Source organism: Lepisosteus oculatus, chromosome 5 (assembly GCF_040954835.1).
Source record: "Lepisosteus oculatus isolate fLepOcu1 chromosome 5, fLepOcu1.hap2, whole genome shotgun sequence".
In the NCBI taxonomy this organism is placed as follows: Eukaryota; Metazoa; Chordata; class Actinopteri; order Semionotiformes; family Lepisosteidae; genus Lepisosteus; species Lepisosteus oculatus.
The window spans coordinates 10,845,747-10,861,223 of NC_090700.1; the positions used below are offsets into that span (position 1 = coordinate 10,845,747).

At 34.7% G+C, this 15,477-nt stretch overlaps 1 protein-coding gene across 1 annotated transcript in view; it reads left to right on the forward strand.

Annotated features, from left to right (window-relative positions):
• Nucleotides 1-14,627, forward strand: part of tmem135 (transmembrane protein 135) — a 79,368-nt gene extending 64,741 nt beyond the window's left edge. The window contains exons 7-15 of the mRNA XM_006628116.3: nt 4,312-4,353; nt 4,815-4,979; nt 5,716-5,785; nt 6,392-6,559; nt 7,500-7,563; nt 7,726-7,802; nt 7,936-8,034; nt 10,267-10,334; nt 11,069-14,627. Of these exons, the coding sequence (XP_006628179.1) occupies nt 4,312-4,353; nt 4,815-4,979; nt 5,716-5,785; nt 6,392-6,559; nt 7,500-7,563; nt 7,726-7,802; nt 7,936-8,034; nt 10,267-10,334; nt 11,069-11,204 (889 nt within the window). The 3' untranslated portion in view covers nt 11,205-14,627. The remainder of the gene's footprint in view (nt 1-4,311; nt 4,354-4,814; nt 4,980-5,715; nt 5,786-6,391; nt 6,560-7,499; nt 7,564-7,725; nt 7,803-7,935; nt 8,035-10,266; nt 10,335-11,068) is intronic.
• The last annotated feature ends 850 nt before the right edge of the window (nt 14,628-15,477 follow it).

Genomic DNA, 15,477 nt, shown 5'->3' on the forward strand with positions numbered 1-15,477 from the left:
GCCCTAGGTTCTTATCTCCCTTCCTTTTTTATTTCAGGTCTCCCACCTGTTTAAGAACATAGATGTTCAGGGTGTGCATGACACAGATTTTGTTGCAAGTTATAAACCTCATCACCCATTTAATTTTCACTGCACCTGCTATGCATTGGAAGTCTGAAAGCTAAAGGCCTCAGAGTGAAATTAATTAGGAGTTGGCTCACCCTGTCTAGTCAGAAGCATAAGCATGGGTCTCATAAACCAAAGAAAAAGGCGACATTAATATCTTCAGAGTACCTGCTAATATGTAAGGGTTCAGGAAGGCTCTGTTGGCTGACTGCAAGAGAACCCTTTTAGTATTCCCACATTTTATCAGCAACATTTTCTAATCAAACATAGCTTAATGTAGACTTATAAAATAACTGTTTCAAATAGTATAATTTACATTTTTTAATTGAGATTGCTGTGTTGAAGCAGATATGGTGGCTGAAAACAGCACAGCATGTATAGCAGGATAACCTAATCATGTATTTAAAGTAGCAAAAGCTTGCCCTATGTTATGTACTCTGCAAACTAGAACAGGGTATAGTGTGCAGAAAGATCATTAATTGAATTTATGTCCTATCTTTTCTATTTTTGAAGGTGTTGGTAAAATGATCAAAGCTTCCTGATTGGTGTCAGCAATTTCCAAATGATCTGAAGGGTTTCAGGTATCAGTCTTGTTGGCTGGCTTGCATTCATCTGTCAGACCCCTGGTGATAAGTTTCTTCTCATTAAATGTTGTATACTGTAGCAATTCACAGACGCCCGCTGTATAAGTCTGGTTTGAAGATGAATTGCTGAACTGACTTTATTTTTGTGTGCATAAGTATATACAAATATAGTTCGTATTAATTTCCCAGCAGTCAGGTTTTAAGTTACTGGCCCAAAGAGGCGATGAAAATTAAAGATGAGTGTCACTTACGTAAATCAGAATCCCAGAAGCCTTTCTCCGAGCCTTGAAATTTTCTCTCATCTTATGTTTCAAGGTTGTGCTATTTCCTTCTTACCCCCACCCAAGTCAGGAAGCTGTAAAAAAGCCGGACAAGGAGCCTGTATATTGTACTTCATTTTTTAGATGCAGTTGTTTGGGCTGATGTTAGAAAAACCCTACTCAAATTATGTGATATTAGCATTCTCTGATTACTTTCTAATACATTTTTCTCTAACACATCTTATTTTTGTGATGTATATTTTTGAACAGAAATTAGTAAACATACTGTAAGGAAATAGTCATTTTCCTTTTGGTTTATGTTCATTAAATGTTTTAAGAGCCTGTGCAGTAGCAACAATACATTCAGTCATAATCTTGTACCAATTTTAATTGTTGGCAAACTGTTTCTAATGTTGAGTGTAATTAGAAATTGAGTGTAATTTAAAGTTATTTCCTCATTAATTTATTGTATATGGTGGTTTTACTTAAGAAACAAGGTGGCATAAACATAAAGAAAAGAGTACTTATAACAGACAGAAAAAATACAATATTAAAGTACAGCAAATAATGATCAATTGCGTTTGGATTATAGCTCAGGTAGTCCTGTGGGATGATTCTTAGCAGATGGTTATTCTGTTTACCTAAAGTACATTAATGTAGGTCTTTTGCTTCCTGGCAGTTGGAATTAAATAATCTGTAATATTGATTGGTATATAAATCCCCAAAGTGTTTTCCATAATGATTTAAAAGGTTATTTCCATACTTCCATAAACCTTGTTGACTCACGTGGCTACTTTTTTCCTGCTATTCTTATTTCTGTTTTAGCTTGTTTGTCACTGTTATTCCTTACACTGATTTGAAAAGCACTTCCTGATCTTCCTTTGGTATTAACTTGCATTACATATTTTTTCCCCCATTTTATTTAGCAAAAGAATGGCTTCCTTTTGCAGATGTGAGCATGCTCATAAATGTAGTCCACCACCGATACGATTAGTGAGACTGAATTAGCTGTTTGGATTTATTCATACTATACACAGTATTTCTCATCCATCCATTCATTTTGCTGGAATAGGGCTAATGCTAATGTTTGTTATGTGTCATTTTCTTTTCTGTATACTTCAGAAAAGTAATGAGAAAGGCAAACAGAATACAAGGACAAATCATTACATCTTATTGTAAATCAAGGGATGTTACAATAAGAGTGAATACTGTACTAAGAAAACCTAATTTATAACATGAGGTTAATTTGATCACCATATTACAAAAATATATCTGCACTGAAGGAAGAGCAATTAGATAACATTCCCAGGCTTAAAGGAATGTCTTCCACTAAAAGGCTGAAAGAACTGAAATTTTTTCGTCTTGGAACAGAACAGACTGCAAGGGAACCTGATTCACGTATTCCAAATTCTCAAAGGCTCTGGTCCACAGAATCAACAGTGAAACACAAACCAGAAGACAGAAGTGGAAACTGCATGGAAGTGCAAATATATCTGAGGCTATGGGAGTCTGGATCAAGCTGCACAGCCATGTTTATGAAGCTGATACCCTGCCTTCTTTCAACAAACAACTGGATGAGATTCTTGCATAATTTAGCTGCTAGCAGGCAAACAAGGACTAAATAGTCTCCTCTTTTTGTAACTTTTCTCATATTAAATGCTTATATTTCTTCCCTACATATTTTTTCTATCTTCCTCGCATTGTGACCTTCAGAATAATATTTTAAGGGTGACTGTAACAATGTAAAAAATAATACAAAATTACACATTTTATTTTTATTACACAAAAATTAATAATAAAAACACATTTTGACCAGAAGTAAAAATTGTGGTCAAAATCCGATAGAACTTTAGACAAATAGTTTGACAAAATGTGTTTCCCTGTCTGTGTTTAGTGTTTAAAAGTAAAAAAAATGTATTAATGTGTGTATAAAATTAAGTGTGTGCTTTGCATTAAATATCGTAGTACCTCTCTATTATTATTATTATTATTATTAAAACTGAAGACCAGAATAAGGGCTATGTTTGGTCCTTATATGAACAATATTTACTGTGTGTAGGGAGTGTCAAATCAAATGAAACAGGCTATTGTAAAGTACATGCTTTGTAGGGAATGTAGGGATTCCAAAAAACTTTAAATGAAATAAAGATCAGAACTGTAAGACAGCTCTTACTTTTACTTTTGAAATAAGGCAGTCTTGCCTGGAATGCCAGTCTCCTTGTGGTAGTTTCTTCAAAGCGTTTTTCACTGCTGATGCACAAGAAACTGGTTAATTTACCCTGGGCTTCTATAGAAGTGGACATATGTTGCACATCTACCTTGATTAGCAGATATTAATCTCTGCTTTGTTTATTTGGATAAGGGAAGAAAAAGAATTGAATTCCTGCTGTCCACCTTATCTTACATGCTGGGGTTATTTAATGTAAACAGACTGGATGGGGGAGAGCAATTCAAGATTAATTGAAGAGGTGGAGCTTGTTCTGTGCTGTCATGCGTTACTGACTTTGGCTGGGCTTGGGAATTTGTTGGATGTTATGTGTTAAAAAGAAGGTTCTGAATTCTCTTTTAAATATAAATAGTAGTATTCAATCCTGCCATGAAGCCAGTTTCCATTTTGTTCAGTATATGTCTCATACCACCGCCAAACAAAAATACAGATGTGAACTTAAAAGCAATAATTAAAAAAAAAGTTGTGCTTAATTTGGAACAAGTGGGTTGCTTACTCTGGTTTTATTTTAAAAAAGTCATGAATGCATTACAAATGATTAAAATTTTTCTTGTATTATCTACTAGATAAATATATGACTTAAAAGTATGTATAAAAATAATGCTAAAGTAAAATTAATATTTTTGTTGCTGTTCTGTTTTGAAAAGCAAAGTTTTATAGCGCCATCTGCTGGTGTATATTTTAACTCCTTCATATTATAGGAACCAAAAAAAGACAGCTTTAATAACATATTAATATAAAACAAAATTGGAGTGCCTACTTTATTCTTAAGATAAAAATTCTTAAGACTTTTTGAAGCTCCATAAAGTAAACCTGGAATGTAAAAGCTGCTTTCGTGTTGATAGTACTGTTAGTACTATAGTGATAGTAATAGTATAATAGTATAATTTATAATTCATATAAATTGATGTTTTTTTAAAATATTGTGAATGGGTAAACAACAATTATCTTACTGCATTATACTGTAACATACTGTCTAATTGCATTAAATTAATAAAAACTGTTTGCTGTTGCACTTTAAAATCACGGAGCGATTTAACAGATTTTTGGGGCGTTGATAGGGGTTAATACAGCATTACATTACACCCAAATTTTCATATTTGTCATTAAACTACTTTTTTGCTTGTGTTTTTAGGTGCAAAGATGGCCTCAAAGGTTTTACATTCTCAGCACTCAAGTAAGTGTTCAGCTTTTATAAATACTGCTTGTTTATACCACAGGCTGCCGCTTCTTGAAACACAGCCTTTATATAAACTCAGAATTAAAATAAACTGTAGTACTGTATGTGTATGTAAAGTGATAGGCAGTGTTTTATTCTAAAAAAACAACCTCTGATATTTCTCCTCCTACACTTAAAGAAACATTATTATTAAATAACATGCAGAAGTGTAGGCATTACATGTCAGTTGATAAATACTGTATCCTATTTTTTCTGAAAATTGTTTTGTTCTAAAACAAGTTGTTTAGTCTTTGGATCTAATGGAATTGTGATTGCATATCTTACCAGAACCTTACAAAAGACCAGAAACTGTAGAAACTTATTATCAAAGCCATGTCTCAGAATGCTAAATGGAAAATAAAGCTGATGTTATTTTTCTGTTATTGGTAAAATTGGACCATTTTTAAAAAATATTTTAGGTTTATAGTGGGAAAAGAAGAGATTCCAACACATTCAGTGCTGGCAGAGAGTGTCCACGCAAGAGGTCCCGAGAGGACATATCAGGATGAAGAGAGACCTGGAACACAACAGAACAAAAGCAGAAGTTCACTTGTGGCACTGACAAGGAAACTCTTAGACTCAGTGTAAGACATACTAGTGTGCACTACCGCTTAGGTTAAACGTTTTTATTTAAATATTTTGTTTTACACATGGGCCGACCTGCCCTCCTGTCAGAGCCAAGCATCTTTTGACAGGCCGCAAGTTCCAGAGAGCCTGGCAGGAGAAGGAACGCTGCCTGAAGGAGTAGCACAACTGTGGCTGATGTCACTGCAAGTCTCCAGGCACCCAGGAGAATCGCAGGAGTTGCTGTTTCGGCAAAAGCCGAGCAAGCTGTGGCAGGCTGCCCCCAGCAATGGCAGTTGTGTGTGCTGGTACTTGAGGAATCTTGCTCACAGCTGTCGAGTGACGTCACTTGCGACATCTGGAAAAGTTCTGTTTTACAAACCCATCCTATTGACGGACTTCCATGACTGTTGTTACATATCCAACTGATACACTGGAAACAGTCATTTTGTTCTTATGAAATTATTGATTGGAATTGTGTTCAAAACTGTTCTTAAGATTTCATTATAGCCTAGTGTTCGATAGCCTTGAATATTCACATTCCTTACGAAGAAAATCAGAACTGGTATGCTCTCATTTATTAGTCCTTTTGGCTTGTGCTTTTTAAATATTAGATTAGATTGCTAAGGAATGCACAATTTAAGCCTTGTAAGAAATTCCATTCCTATAATTTTCTGTCAAATGTGATGTATGTTAAGTGTAAGTTAATTGCCAAGAAGAAAAAAAGCTAACAGTGGTTTTCTTCATGAATTCCAGATGCAAGCGTGGGCCGAGGCACAGGTGTTGCAAACACTATGAAGACAACTGCATCTCCTATTGTGTTAAAGTAAGCTTTTTAACGAGTACAGAAAACTTATTTTCAAATGGGTTTCTTAACAATTTTAAATGGCCAAACCAATGTTTTGTTTTTATAGATCACTTAGGGAAGCAGAAGCTAAAAACCAAATTGGTGAAAGCTTTTTTTTTGTTTCAGCATTGAATTCATAAGAGAATGAAGGGGCATTGTTGTTATCATTTGGAAACTTGTAGTTTCTTGCTCACAGTGTTTTGATTTTAATTGATCTCTGTGATGTACTCTAAAGATTAAGTGTTTTTATGGAGAGCTCACTATTACTATTACTCCAGTTGCTTCATTTTTCTCACTGGAAAAACTCTTACAGCTGTTGTGAATAAAAATAAGTAGTGGATAAAGTTGGCCTGTTATTGTCTCTGCATTGGAATGATGAACTGGAGAATACTTTGTTCAGCCAGAAACATTGCAAACATTCTTTACAAAAATATTAAATTGTACATTTTGTGTCAAGTATCTTTCAAAGTAAGTTAGTTTGAAAATGTACAGACATACCTGGAAATCTCATTTGTACAATGAGAGTGTCTTGTTTTTGGCCACATACGTAGTTTTAGCTGTGTACATGTGTTTATGTCATTGCAGGGGTTTATTCGGATGTTCAGTGTTGGTTACTTAATTCAGTGCTGCCTGAGAATCCCATCAGCATTCCGCCACCTCTTCACAAAACCTTCCCGGCTTCTCTCTCTGCTCTACAATAAAGAAAACTTTCAGCTGGGTGCATTTTTAGGCTCATTTGTCAGCATATATAAGGTAACCTTCTGAAATCTCTTAGAAATCAACACATATGACACACCCTTGATAAGTGAGATACAATAAGCTTATTTAAAGTCACTCTAGAAAGCACATATTTACTTTTACTTTTTCTCTCCATGTCTTCTTTTTGCAAAACTCTGTATGCTCTCTTGTGTTTCATACATATGTTCCTTGATGACCTTCTTATTAAACAGGAAATTACTTATGAGGTTAGAAATACTGTGCTGCGGTTTGAGTTATCATGCTTGCCTGGATTATTTGAAGACGTCAGTGGTAGTTCAGATGTAATGACCTTTTGTGCAGACCATGGTTTCTCAGTCTTTTCCATCCCACAGCACACTTGAATAAATATAAAAATGTTGTGGTATAACGCCTCACTACTCATACATACATATCAGCGGCTCAAGCATGTGATTATAATTAGTTTTATTATAATAATAAAAACACTGATTTCAATGTTTAATCTGAGTGAGCATTAAAGTGCACAGCCACCTTATTCTGGCAGGACCTGCTGACACATACAGAGTCTTTCTCAGACACTCTCTAACTTTTCCAGTTAGACTTGAAAAACGTAACACACATCACATGCAATTCCCACATGAACAGCCTCGCAGCAAGAGCTCTGTCTTGTTAATGCACGTGCAACACATTGGTTACGCCCCAAAATATCTGTAAACAGTGCTTAATCTATTCATTTTTTATTGTACGTTTGTGGCACATGCGTTAATGTCTGAAGGTGTACTACTGTGCTGGGGCCCACAACTTGAAAAAACACTGTCTTAGACATTACCACTAATGAAAAAATAGTTATCGACAAAGTTGTCTATTAAGAGCTATTGTCCTAAAGATTCCAGTATTCTTGTGGGCCTTTAGGGATCCACTCTCATCTGTGGACCTATCTAGATTGGTGAATAAATGTCTCTTGTGTCTCTTGTAGGGCACAAGCTGCTTCCTACGTTGGGTGAGAAATCTGGATGATGAGCTTCATGCTCTTATTGCTGGTAAGGAATGCCCAACTTTATTTCCAGCTGACTCTCAGACATTATTGATACAGTTCACAAAGACATGATTATTTCTGAACTTTAAGTTTGTTTTCCCTTTTATCTATATTCTTGTGCTGGATACATGATGTTTTCACTCACACCTGGATGTCTTTCTCACAGGTTTCCTTGCAGGTGTCTCCATGATGTTTTACAAGAGCACCACTATCTCCATGTACCTGGCTTCCAAACTGGTGGAGGTAAAAAAATGTAGCAGATTTGTTTTTTTTTAAGTACAAAACCCTGCTGATGCTTTAACGTGCTATTTAAGAAATCATTCTTAATGAATATCTCTAAAGAGCTGCATATTACAGATGATCTTGTCTTCAACAGACCATGTATTTCAAAGGCATCGAAGCTGGAAGGTTTCCGTATTTTCCTCATGCTGATACCTTGATCTATGCAGTTTCTACAGCAATCTGCTTTCAAGCGGTAAGATTTGTTCTTCTTTATGGTGTAGACAGTTTTTAATAAGGTTGTTTGCAGATAAAAACGTTACGTTAAATACCTTTTTGTTATGCCTCTTATTCCTGATCCCTTTTCTTTAAATAACTGCTCTTCACAGCTGCAGTAAACTGCAAGCCAGTAAACATTTCCTGTAAAGGACCAATCTGCAATTTCCCTCACGGGATCAATAAAGTATCTATCTATCTAATCATTCATATCATGTAGGAGTTCTGGGAAGAATCAATCAAAATATGTATCAGATTGGGCTAAAACCTAACCTAACCTAACTTCACTAGGTGTCAGTACTGTAGCACTGAATACAAACAATTGAATACAATAAATACGATCAGTAATTGTGTCAGTTTAGTCATGATTTCAGAGAAAAGGACAATGCTATCTCTGTCTCTGTACATCCAGATATATCTGGAAACAGTCTTTTAGGTTTGTTCTACTAAAAATAAAATGTTTTTAAAATGTCTTCTCTTTTTTGTGTTTAAATTCTTCTGTAGGATACAGCACATCAAAGTATACAAAAGTATATAGAATGTGGATATTAATTAAATGTTTTGACATCATTTGATTAATTGATCGTTCACATTTGACCTGGTTAAATAAATCGTTAAATAACTTCATTAAACTGAGAGTTGATTCAGCACAGTTGATAAGGTGATTTAATTTGTTGAATGTCAAGCGTGGTGAAAATCAATAATGAAATACACAGAAAGGAACCAATATGTCTGCTTATCAAGAGAAGATCTCTTTCCTGTCATAAGTAGTTGGAGACTGAACTATTGTGAGTCACCAGGAGTGTAGCCAGGTCCTCTTGAGTGATAAACCAAGGTTTTGTTTTCAGCATCCCTTTTGGTGTTTCCTTACAAATGTCTTTGTATTGGAGCATACATGCAAATACGCTTTTCATTGCACTTGTGCATATGACAATAAACTGAACTGACAGCAGTGAGTTAAGGACAGCTGTATAGGAATGATGTTAATTGATGTGCAAAACAGATCAGTAAATAGTAAAGGTAACTGTTGTCAACCTGAATACACAAAACTACAGTAATAGCCCAATCTGTAACAAAAATCTTCAAGAAAGAGATTGTTTTGATATAAAGAACATAAAGTGCAAAATAATTTTAACTGGCTGTCCCCAAGCAGCCAGGTTGTAGTGTTAAAGACAGTATACAGTATATCTTCTCTTAATGCACAAATCTTAAACAGTCATCAGGGAGACTAGCTTACTGTACATTGATTAAATCCAGAGACATGCTACATGTGCCCTACAGGTTTTTCCTGATGTAATAAGTAATGCTGCTTGTGTAGAAACAGCCTTCTTGCAAGATGAGAATGTGGCAATTATCCTGGGGATACCCTGTTGGCCAAACCCACTGCACATTTATGGGATAATTTGTGACATGTAGGGCTCAGACACCAGTGAACCCAGTCTTTATGAGAGTAATAGGGCAGGCTCCCACAACACAGCTACTGTCGGTGAAGCCTGTATTTCTGCCAACATTAGGAATACAAACTATTGTCCCATTACTTTTACTATAGACTCCCAGTTGATCAGCTTCAATGATGTTAATCCACATACTGACTTTATGTACTGTACTCCGCAGTAGGTTATGTCTGTTCACCAAAATGTCACTGTATTCGCTATAAAAAATGGTATTTAACTACTTCAGTTTTAAGTGATAAAATTATTTTGAAGCTTAGTATTTTGATAAATGCATTTGACACATTATAACTATATCATATTTGAATCAACTGTGTCTAAGTAATGGAAAGCAGCTTATTCAGAATATCAGCTTTCAGTCAGTGCATTTAGACTTGTCATTTGTATAACATGCTATGAAAAGGAATCTTTAAATGGAAACTTTTACTGGAAGTCTTTTTAGATCTATCTTTGAAATGGGATATTGAAACCATTTATTTTACTGTCATTTTTTAAATACATATTTAAAAAGCAGAAGATCAGTTTCTCTTGTGGCCAGAAAAAAAGCTATTCCCCTGCATGCAAGCATGCATTAAATTGTGCTGAGAAAGTGGTAGCAGCAGGCCTTAAGTCTAACTTAGAGCAAAACCGCCACTCATACATTGGTTTGAATGTTCTAATGTTAAGGAATGGCTGTTGTGTAGGAAGATAATGCACTTTTTGAGGGTGAATACTCTTTTCCTTTATTTAGTGCTATTTTAACTGGTTCTTTTCCATTTTAGGCTGTGATGGAAGTGCAGAATCTGAGGCCTTCTTACTGGAAATTCCTTCTGAGGTTGACAAAGGGCAGGTGGGTGAAGGCTGCATAAAGGTGTTTAGGCATAGAATGTACAGTATATACTGTTAATAATGTAACAGTAACATGTACTGTATATATTATATGATAGCAAGTTTAGACACAGATTAATAAAATAATTTTCAGAGTGCAAACAGTCCAAACTTGATTTAAACTTAAGTCACTGGAGGAGAATCACAGGAGCCTGGATTTTTGTGTTATGTTTTCCAAATGTATATTAAATGAGTGTTTCAGACATTCCAAAGGTAATTATTGCTTTTGGCTCATATGACCTCAATCCTACTGTGCTCTGACACCTCATTCATTATTTTATTGTTTGAAAGAACAGTAAACCAGTGTAATGTGTGATGATACGATATATTTTTAACATTTCAACACATATAAAACCAGATACCTTGTTTTCTTCTTACAATACACATAATGTTGTAAATACCCTTAAAGCCTATTCTTAGTGACCACTAACTTCTGTACCAAAGTACTTCAGTAGGCTTCATAGATCATTACTCCAGTAGTTTTCTGTTATGGATTTCAAAATCATAAAAAGTTAAAATGTTTTAATCATTTGCATGATTGGTTGGTCATTTTAAATATAATAAGGTATTAAAAATCCAACAAATGCGTATTGGAACCATGATCTTGTATTGCATTTTAATGCCTTTCGCTATATATTTTGTGTAAGAAAAGACATGTTTTTCCAACTTTAGTACACTCTTTCTTTGTGTTGCTAGGTTTGCTTTGATGAACAGAAAAGTACTGGATGTATTTGGAACCAAAGCATCACAGGATTTCAAGGCTTTTGTACCCAAGCTGGACCCCAGATACACTGTAGTCAAACCTGAAATTGAGATTCACCTGGACTCTTGAGCTGTGGGTCATCAGTGCTGGTGAGAGAAGCACCCACAACAGGCTGTTGTCCATGGTATTCACGGGAGCACAAGTCTTTTATATTGTGTTAATTCAATGTGAAATTTTTTCTAATTCCAGGAATGCAGGAGAGTGAGGTGCAATGTTTTTGGTTTCATTCTACTCCCTTCCAGCTGCTTTGCAGATAAATCTGCAGTAATGGAAACATTGATCAGTATAAGTGATCCTCATATTTTAGGCCAGTAATACTTAATTTGAAAAAATAACATGAGTCATAATAGAAATTAAATTAAACATGCTTGTAAAAGGAAAGTATATTTAGAGTCCTTCCTAAATTGCAGCAAAAAATTGAAAAAAATAGCAGCTTGATTGCAGGAAATGTTGGGAAATAATAGAGAAATATTCTCCATATTTTATGATTTTTATATACATGTATAATTATTAGATATGTCCCCCATATTTTAGTTAGAACTTCTAATTGGATGTCATGCAAAAAGGATCTTTTTTCTTTGATGCAGTACAGTATAAATCAATGCCTAGATGGATCAGTAGCTGTAAGATGCAAACTTGACACTTGCTGCTTCAGTTTCAGAGAGAGGTCAGAGAAAACACAGCATAGTGCAGTCCATAAAGTAAATGTTGAGTCCTGAGATTATGTAACATGCAGCAGTTCCAGTACACTAATACGTTTATGGAGCATAACATAGGTAAGAGGTAGGAGCCAAGTCTACAATTTCCGTGATACCGCAAAAGTAAGTAGAGAGCTATTCATAATGCAATAAATTCAGTTGGTACAAAATATGTATTAGACCATATAGCTGCCTTCAGTTAAAATGTTTTATTGAACTCCAGTTAATATCTCTTAATGTATCCTTCATTTGTAGTTAACTTCCTTGACTACCCTAATTTAATTGTAGTTAAAGCCCACACTTGAGATAGTTGACTGTTTCAAGTGAATAACAGCATGAGAGAGGAGATGCTGAGGTTATCCAGCAAAATGGAACCTTAAAGTGTTTCATTGCCATTATGTGATTGTACTTGAAGTATAGAGAAATAACAATATAACTGTGAATACGTTGGAGCTGAAGTAGAGGTGATTCCAGCAAAAACATGTACACAGCAAGTTGGATCCAAGATGTCTTCTGTGAGGCATGATTGCTGGATTTTGTTGCTAGTAGAATATATGTATGACATATCAATTTCCTTACAACAGTAACACTGTATAACAAGGTTTAGTATATCAACTGTTAATAGACACCTTGCAGATATGTGCAAACTTTAGTAAGTATTAACAACAGAAGAGAGTGTATGCAGCATAATCTAATAATTGTTTTTACTCTGTTATACTTTCAAGACAAAACATGACAACAATGTTGTCAAGACAAGGCAATGTTCTCAATTAACTCAGAGCACATACTGTTTTAAACTGTACTGCAATACATTATTTGAAGGCTACATGGGAATATGTACTGTAAAAACCTTATAAAAAGTCTATTAACAGTTTTTATGCTACAGTGTATGTACTGTACATAATTTGCAAAGGTTAGTTTAGCATTCCAATTATTGAATTCTTGTTATAAAGTTTTACAATGCAACATACTGGGTAATGTGAAAACTGAAAAACACATCAGTAGAATCAGAATGGATCTGTAGTAGTTAAATCCGGAAATTCACTTCTATTCAGGTGTCTTTTCCATCTTCTACAAAACTGCCCTGTACTTTAACAAACTAAATTATTCCATTGAGGTAAAATTTTCTTTACCTTTTTTTCTGTGATTGTGGAAGATTAATGGTGAAAATCTACCAAGACAAATTATATCTGTTGGTAGACATGGATATGGAAAACAATTTGGTGTTCATTCAGAATTTAAAACAAAAGTCAAGCTGATTGTGAACTGGAATAAAAGCTATGGACATTTCTTATTCTAAAAAAAGTTTTTTTGTTTGTTTGAATCACTTCTACGGACAGGGTTAAAACAGAAAATCAGATTAATTGTTCTCTTGTGAATGTGGTCCCCCTGTTTCAAATATCAGTGTTTTCTGCTTTCTGCTGGACTGTGTTTTTGCTGAATTATGCAATGGTGTATAAAATATATACTTTTAAAATTATATACCTTATTTGAATATAAAAAATGTTGTTAATGTACTCAACGTATACAGGGTAATTTGGTCAAACACATTGCCAAGTTTTTAAGGGTTTCATGCTCTTTTGGGCACTTTTTACTGTACAAAACAAAACAAGACCTCCAAGTAGATTTCCAGAAATGAATTTATATGCTTTGTGAGCTGTCAGTCTAACCGTTGAAACCACATAGTAGTTATTTATTAAGGCCAGTTCTACAGCACAATAAGATATTTTAAAAACTGAGTTTCTAAACTCTGTTCAGAAAAATATGTACAGTAATAGGAAAAATGAATTTCAATAATATGTATTATTTTATCCATGTGCAATAAATAGAATGGACATTTTAAATAAAATGTCCTGCATCTACAAAACATACCAATGAATGGGTAGTAGTACATTTCACTACATTTGCAATGCATTACTAACGAACAGGTAGTAGTACAGTTTTTAATTGCCAGTTGTTGCCAAACCATGGAAAAATGTAAAATCTGCACCCTAAAACTTCAAAAACTATCTGTACTTATTAACTATAAAAATAGAACCTTGTAGCTGCCTGCTCTGTCAATTACTTTTAATGGCAATGATTAATATTAATAATGCTTATCTGTCCTTGTGAATGAAGGCTCATCAGGCTTAATTTTAATGTGTGGTTTTTGGTTTTGGCAAGTACTGTATGTCATTGAGAATAACCTAATTTTAGAATTCCATTTGTAAAGTTACATATGGATCTTCTGCAGCTTTCTTGTATAGGCTTGTCAATAAACTAAATAAAGACCTTGAATATCCTACAGTAGGTCTGGGAGGACAGGTTCATTCCAGTATTTTACAGGAATAATTTATCCATGAAGCACAGGATGCATGTAGGTGCCCGAATTGCGCATGTTACATTTCAAACTGACTGCTTAGGAATGTACCTAAGGATTTGTTAAAGCTCACAGTTAATCAGTTTTGTCTTCAAAAAAGGATTTTGAATCTAACAGGAGATATACAACAGTATTAAATTTAGGCACAATTTTTAAGACCTGAGGAATCTGGCATTTTCAAGATACTGTACTTTATTGTCAAATGTTAATATAATTATAATTTCTTTTAATGTAAGAAAAATGCATCAAACCCTTCTGAACTGATTTTCATCAATTAATGGATTAGACACCACCCACTATATCAAGAAGAATAATTTTTGTAAAAAGTAAATATTGTAGATAATGTAACTTTTTAATTTACAAGGTACTATATACAGTTATCTTTGTACAACTGAAGCTCATGTTGTATTAAATTGTATTTACAAATAAATATCTAATGCAATATACTAAACATTGTACTGTTGGTTACTGCTTGGAATTTAAGGTTTTATTAATATTTATTTGATTACTATTTTTGCTTTGTGATAATGAAGTCTTGTCTTTTTTCCTATCATTACATTTTGTTGGAGACAAAGATACAGGAAGGAAACTCTTTCTGCTCCAGCCGTTACTAATACTGGCTAATATGGACACTGTTAATATAGTAATAAATGAAATCATATTACTCTCTAAGGATATATCAGAACTGTTTGTGGCAAAATATTGCACTGATATGGAAAGTTATGTCATAGATAACATATCGACTGTTGATCTCAGTATTTTTGGCAGTTGTTTTGCACTTACAGTACTCTTGAAATGACCTGTACTTGGGTGGCAATGTGGCATAGTGGTTACCTGCCGCCTACCCATTACTGCCTTGCAACATTGGGGCCCTGGGTTCAAATCCTAACCTGGGCTGCTACCTACTGTACGTAGAGTTTTTACGTTCTTCCTGTTTCCAAGGTTTCCTCTGGGTGCTTCAGTTTCCTCCCATAGAACAAAAACATACTGGTAGGTTCAGTGGTTTCTGGAAAAATTGTCCCTAGGTGTGTCCTGTGTTTGTCTCTGTGTGTCTGCCCTGTGATGGACTGGCATCCTATCCAGGGTGTACCCTGTCTTGCCCCATTGCCTCCCAGGGTAGGCTTCGTCACCCCTGTGACCCAGAATTGGAAGAAGCTGTTCGAAAATGGATGGATGGGTTCCCTGTACTTGAAGAGATTTGGGCTGCATGGGAAATGGCAAGGGATTTGCATGAACCCTGGTTAATACAGTAAGTCTTTGTGTTTGCGTGTTTGAAATGGAAATT